Below are 6,451 nucleotides of genomic sequence, written 5' to 3'. Positions count from 1 at the left end.
CAAAACAGGATTGCATGTCACCAGGCCACATATGTGACAAACCTCCTTGTCTGGAGACCTTTTTTGTGAGTCTTTCCATCTATAAAAGAGGCTGTAAGTCTTTAGGGCAGATTCTGTCAACCAGGTCTGTAACCCAGTCAATACTACTTTTCCTAAAATAAAAAAAACGATGACTTGGGCTCTTTAATTCACTATCACTTTCTTCTTGCCTCAATCATGCACAGAAGATTAACCCGAAATTCAGAATTTTGCAACCTCAGGCCCCTGGCTTCACTAAAGTCTGTATACTTACAAGTATGCAGATAACATAAATAAGGCCCTCTCCAAAATTACCCTGTCTGTACATTAAGTACATATTAAATATATATATATTATTTAGGACTCTGAATACAGCACCTGATGTGTCCTTACAGGTCAATAAGCAGTAGTTGCTATAATCATTATTATAAATTTTTGGTGGTTGCTCGTATCAGATTTCTGCATTTCTCCCACAAATCAAATGGGAGGTTTGTAAATATGGACATACGATTGCACAGTGCCCTGGGAGCAGCCCCGCTCTGAGCTATCCAGGCTAACTCAACGTCTGCATTCAGATGATGGCCCTTTTGTAGACGTGAGAGCTTTAAGCTGTCCATACCAGCTTCTCAAGAGGTGGATTTATTTGAATTTCTGAAATGTAACTCTAGAACTCTAGCAGTTACCCAGGCAGCCGGAACTTTTTATTTGCCGTTAAGACTCCCCAAGAACTCTAATTAGGATGGTAGACCACCTGGGGAGGTGAGAGCCAGAAAAGTGGTTATTTAAGAACACCTTTCAGACTGTTATAAAAAACTGTAAAGCTTTAAAATAGGTCCTCAGGCAGTGGAGGCAGAGCAAGCCATGGTGCAGACAAATCAAACGTGGCCATGAAAGACAAGGAGCGAGGTTTCATCATGAACAGCACATTTTGTACCCCAACTTGAGAAGTCACCTTAAATTACAATATCTTGGGTCATCAGCAATTACCGATACTATAACTGTACACAGCGCCTGCGTACACAGATACAAGCACACACAAGCATGGATATGCAAATGCATACATGTATACACATATATGATATAGTCACATATACACAGGCACATGTATAATTTACATATATTCAAATTTCCTCCACTGGGAGCGAAAGAAACCAGTACTAAGTCCCTAAAACAGTAAGTCAAGGATTCCCTGGAAGCTGACGAATTATAGGGAAAGTTATCAACACGAGGTGGCGCCCTTGATCTACTAATCCAATAGAGGCCAATTCATGAGCTGTCAAAAGTCAAGGTCACAAATTGTCTTTTTTTCCCCGTCAAGGTCAAGGTTTAAGGCCCTTCTTAGTCCTGTCATTTCAACAAATATCAAAACCTGCCCGATCAGACAAATGCAGGCCCAACAGCAGATTTTTTAAAAAGGCAGCCACTGCAGTGCTGATACTAAACAACTGGTTTTCATTTTCCACAGAGAGCCTGGGAATTTATATTATCTCTTCCTTATTTCTTTTTACCCCTTTCAGAATACCTGACAACACTTTTACCTTCTTGAAGCACTTCTCATTTTTTAGGATTTTAGTTATGAGGACTTGTCCCTTAGCTTAAAAAAAGTCAGAGGGTCGGGGAGGAAGAAAAGTCCAATAATATTAAGAAAAGAATGGTGCTTGGTTTGTGTAAGGCAAACTTGCTCCTTTCTTTATGTGCAGTGCATGGGCAGTGTAGGACAGTAATGAGCATTTTCTTCAGATGATAATGGCAGTGACTATTTTATTAACGGAACAAAACTACTGTATCACACTATCTACAGGTCCAAGGTTGGTTCACCCCACCCCTCCATTTCTACTAGAACTATTTTAAAAAGCAGGTGCACAAATACATTTTCACATTGTGCTGAATGTCTTTTATTTACAGGATAGCATTTTATAGTGACTAGGAACAAAATGAATGTGCCGGTTGAAATAACTGCTTAATTAAAAATGTGCTCTGAAGATGAATCCCTAAACTTTCTAATGTGGTCTCATAACATAATAAACAAGAAAAAATACTAACCTCTTAATTGACCAAAATATAGAGTGTAGGGCATCTAAATGTTTTAGGGAATAAATTCCCCTTCTGAGTTTTCTTAATTTAAAAAAAAAGGAGGTATGGTCTTTCCCCACCTCCTTCTAGCAAAATGTTTCACAAATATTGGGAAATGCTAAATTGAAGATAGAAATGAACTAGGTTCCAACCAAAATCCATAATATTGGCGCTACCTGACATAAAGTGGATCCGCTGGCTCATCCAATGTGATATGATATTTTCAACATTAAAAACAACAACATCTTTTAAAAACAAAAGATACCGGGGCAGTAAATATGGTCCAAATGTCACAAATTATGCTTGCTATATATAATAAAAATAACTCTCAGGAGGGTATCGCCAAGAGGGGATCCCCTCGTAACCTCAAAAGGTTCAGCTGGTACTATATAGGACCAAGACCAATGAGTCTACGAACTTTCTCTATACATGAGAGGTTAGGGAGAACATAGGACAGCGGCAGCGATTTCACTAAGGTTTACCTGAGCACTCACGGAGTATGCAACAGGAATGGTGACCCAAGGACAAGCAGATGTTGACAGCAGCCTCTTGCTTTTGTAACCAATGTTCGGATGACTACCATCTAACACAGTGCCCTAAGATAGAACGGTCACATAAATACTTACAAGATTTCAGTACATTGGAAACTTATCTGAAACGGTCTATTTGGGGGTTGGTGTTTGACTCTAGAGTTTGTCATTTAATGGTCCGGTCCGGTGGAGTTGGCTGGAGCTCTGTCGGTCTTTGCCATTTCTGAACGTTTGCTTTGTACAAAAAAAGAACAAAGTTGTAGATTCCACCATAGAGAAAGAGGACCCCCCCCCTTAAGAAAGCGACTTGTCAGTGTCTTTCTCTTTCTCCTTCAGGCTCTTCCATTATTATTAAGCATTATTATTATGATCTGGGCAAAGCAATTAGTTCCCAAGAGTTTCTTCAAGTTGTCCTCTGGCATTTTTAATCCATTAGCTAGTGGTCTTCAGTTTGTTGATGACTTTTTTCTCTTTAACTCTTCTGTTCTGGAACCAGATTGTGACCTGCCGCTCAGAAAGATTCGTTGTGGCTGATATCCGCCTCCGTTTGTCCTTGGTAATGAATTTGTTTGTCGCATATTCCCGTTCAAGTTCTTTTAATTGCACCTTGGTGTAAGGTACGCGCTTCTTTCTCCCCCGCCTGTAGGAGCTGGCATCTGAGGGATGTGAGACCACGTCTGGAAGACAGGGGAGAAGAGTTATGCAGGGATTAGATACAGGGGAGCGCCCAGTCCAAGCGACAGCGCTATCTGTGCCAGGCTCCCCTTTGCCACTCTCGCTGTAAGATCCAGCTTTCCTCCAAAGCCTGGAGGGTGAGTGGCAAGGTTTTGAAATGGCCCAGGGCTTCACTGGCCCAGGGCTTCACTGACCATCCCAGTAGGGCCAGTTCGCTCTCGTTTTTCAGTCCAATTGCCTGGCCCAATAGCCCCAGCTTCAGGGGACAATATTTCCCTGCCTCAGGACCTCTGTCCTATAGCCCCCAAGCCCCAAGTACTAAATACTTCTACAAGGAAACCATGGTGGAGAGAATAAGTAGGAGCGGTCTGGCGACCCGGTTTTCCATCCTTTAACTGGTATCAAGAGCTGGGGAGGGCGGGGCACAGAAAGCCAGCCTCGGGGTCCCCACAAGTCCCCTCCCAGCTATCCCCTCACCCAAGAAAGGTCAGGGGCCAGTATGGGCAGCGCCAGCTACCCTGGGGTTGGACAGCCCAGGGAGAGAGGCAGCAGGGGTGGGGGTGGGGGCACCAGAGGTGAAGCTGGAGCAGCTCAGAAGGATCCCGGGGCTGGGGAGAAGGGGGTGCCATTTACCGGGCAGAGTGGACTTCCAGAGATGGGGAGGCTGCGCCTGCTCTTTGGGGCAGTACATTTGGCCGTTCCAGCCGTTGGGCAGCGCCCAGGGCTGGTAGCTTTCCATAGGCAGACCCAGGGCCTCGTGCCTCGACTCGCCAGGCCCCCCGAGGCCAGGCACCACCGGCATATCCAGGTAGCCGGGCACCGGCTGGTGGTGGTGGTAAGGCCCGGCCGCGTAGCCCTGGTGGTAGAAGGCGAACTCTTTGGCGCGGGAGCTGAACTCCTCGGCGGCGGGGCCCGCGGTGTCCATGTACTTGTCGGCGAAGGCGGCGGCGGCCGAGGCGGGCTGCGCGCACGACTTGATGGCGTTGGGGTGCGGGCCCATGCGGGCGCACGGGTAGTAGCCGCTGCCGAAGTAGCCGTAGGGCAGCGCCGCCGGCCCCGACGAACTCTGCGCCGCAGCCGAGCAGGGACTGCACTGCTTGGCCGCCTCGGCGCCCGCGGGCCCGGCCGGGCCCGGGCCTCCCGAGGACGACGCGGCGGCGGCGGCGGCAGCGGCGGCGGCGGCGGCGGCGGCGGCGGCGGCGGCGGACGGGGGCGCCTCCCCGGGCGCGCTGCTGTAGGCGGCGGCGGCGCCCGGCGCCAGGGGCGCGGGGTGCGCCATCAGGTTGCGGCACTGGTTCGCCGCGGCCGCGGCCGCCGCCGCTGCTGCTGCCGCCACCGAAAAGTTGCCCCCCGCGGCTGCCGCCGCCGGGTGGGGGAAGCCCCCGCCCCCGGCCCCGGCCGCCGCCGCCGCGGCCGCCGCCGCCGCCGCCGCCGCCGCCCCTTCCATGTTCTTGTTGAGCTCATCGGCCACCAGGCCGCCGCCGTTGTCGTAGAGGAACATGACGGTGGGCTCGATCCAGCGGGGGTGGAGGAGCACGGAGGCTGTCATAGCCCGAGCCGCATGGAGAAGACCCCAGTGGCGCTGTTTTAAAAAGCCCCCAAGAAGTGAAGAGCGCGCGGCGCGGGGCCGGGGCCCGAGCGAGGGGGGCGGATCGCGCCCCGCGGGGTCGCGCCAGGCGGCCGCCCATTGGCCCGGCCACCCCCCGCTCCGCCCACGGCGTATGCAAAGCGGGCGGCTCCAGTCCCGGCTCCGCGCCCTGCACCCGGCGTCCCCGTCGCCGCCCGCGCGGTCCCCAGCGCCGCGCCAGCTCGGGCCGCGCGGTCGCGCACCGTTCACCCCGGAGAAAGGCGGGGGACGAGGGCGGGTCGGGCAGGGAAGGAAGGGATGCCGCCTCCCAGCACCTGGACATCTTCCCCCTCCCCATTCCAGTGGGGCCCAGAGCTGCGCAGCCCGGCGGGAGGGGGATGTGGGCGCGCGGGGAGGTTGAGACCCGAGGCGGTGGGCACAGGACAGGTAAATCTGCGGGCATCAGGGTTTGGAAGCATGGGGCTGGAGGACGAGGCCTAGCGCGGCTGGGGGTTTCTTAGGGCCTCTGAGGCCGCTTTCTTTGCAGGTATGCGCCAATCTGCAGCCAGACGCCAGCGCGGACCATTGACTTCGACAGCGTCTCTTTCCAGGCGAACAGTGGTGCTGGTCGGGTCTTGCGAAAGCGCCCCAGGACATTGCTTAGCAAAGCTTGGGCTGTATTTGGCGCCGCCTCTCCTTCCTGGTCTCCAGTGTTGGAGGACAATTTCATGCACTCGCACTTGGGACCTTAGGCTCAGAAGGACTCATCGGAGAAACACTGACACGCGCGTACACACACGTACGCACACAGCACACGCGCACATACACAAACACATAACCCTGTTATTCTTCACTTCGGACCCAGTAACAACCCTTCCTTTCCTCCTCCTCCTTCAGATATTTTTTGACAAGGAGCGATTCCTTCGCAAAATTGCCCCCACCCCTCGGCGCCAGCATCTCCAGTCCGGCTGGCCCGTCCTAGAGGGGTTTAAGAAGAACAGGCCCTGCAGCGAGGCTCTAGCTCCCTTCGGGGCCTTCACGCGGCTTTCCAGAGCCTGCGCCGGAGCTGGGAGCTGACTCTCCCCCCACCTGGGCACCCACTGCCTCTCTTCGCTTAGGGACAGGGCACAGGGACTCTTTGGCGCCACATCACCACCTTCCGTCCAAGCCGGGAGAGGATGAGCTGTCTCCGGCTGGCTTCTTCCCAAGAATCAGCCCGCGGCCCCTTTCTCCTTTCTCCCGCCTGGAAAAGGCGACCTTTCCCTGAGCGTGCGTGTGCGTGTGCGAGTGCGTGTGTGTGTGTGTGTGTGTGTTGGGAGCCCGTGCTGGTGCTGGAAGAGCCAAGCAGGACTCCTTCCTGAAACTGCCACCTTTTCAATGGGGGACCCTGCGCCTTTGAGGCCCACTTAGTCGCATTCCGATTTCAGCAGCTCTGAACTGGTCAGATGGCCAGAACGGGAAGAAGATGCATTCAAAGCGAAAGTGGGTGCATTCCGCAGGACTGTCCAGGTTGGGGAAGAGGCACTGGGCAGCTTCTTGGACTTGGACTGAGCCACTAGGCTTGGACTTGACCTCTCCTCTCTGTTTG

At 52.8% G+C, this 6,451-nt stretch overlaps 1 protein-coding gene across 1 annotated transcript; it reads right to left on the bottom strand.

Moving 5' to 3' along the window:
* Positions 1-821: 821 nt before the first annotated feature.
* Positions 822-4,943, bottom strand: HOXA13 (homeobox A13). The gene is made up of 2 exons (XM_075558244.1): positions 3,930-4,943; positions 822-3,298 (listed from the first exon to the last, which is right to left on the bottom strand). The coding sequence occupies exons 1-2, from the start codon at positions 4,843-4,845 to the stop codon at positions 3,054-3,056; spliced, it is 1,161 nt and encodes a 386-aa protein (XP_075414359.1). The 5' UTR covers positions 4,846-4,943; the 3' UTR covers positions 822-3,053.
* Between the last annotated feature and the right edge of the window lie 1,508 nt (positions 4,944-6,451).

Source organism: Tenrec ecaudatus, chromosome 9 (genome assembly GCF_050624435.1).
Source record: "Tenrec ecaudatus isolate mTenEca1 chromosome 9, mTenEca1.hap1, whole genome shotgun sequence".
In the NCBI taxonomy this organism is placed as follows: Eukaryota; Metazoa; Chordata; class Mammalia; order Afrosoricida; family Tenrecidae; genus Tenrec; species Tenrec ecaudatus.
This window is presented reverse-complemented; position numbering and strand designations above follow the sequence as displayed.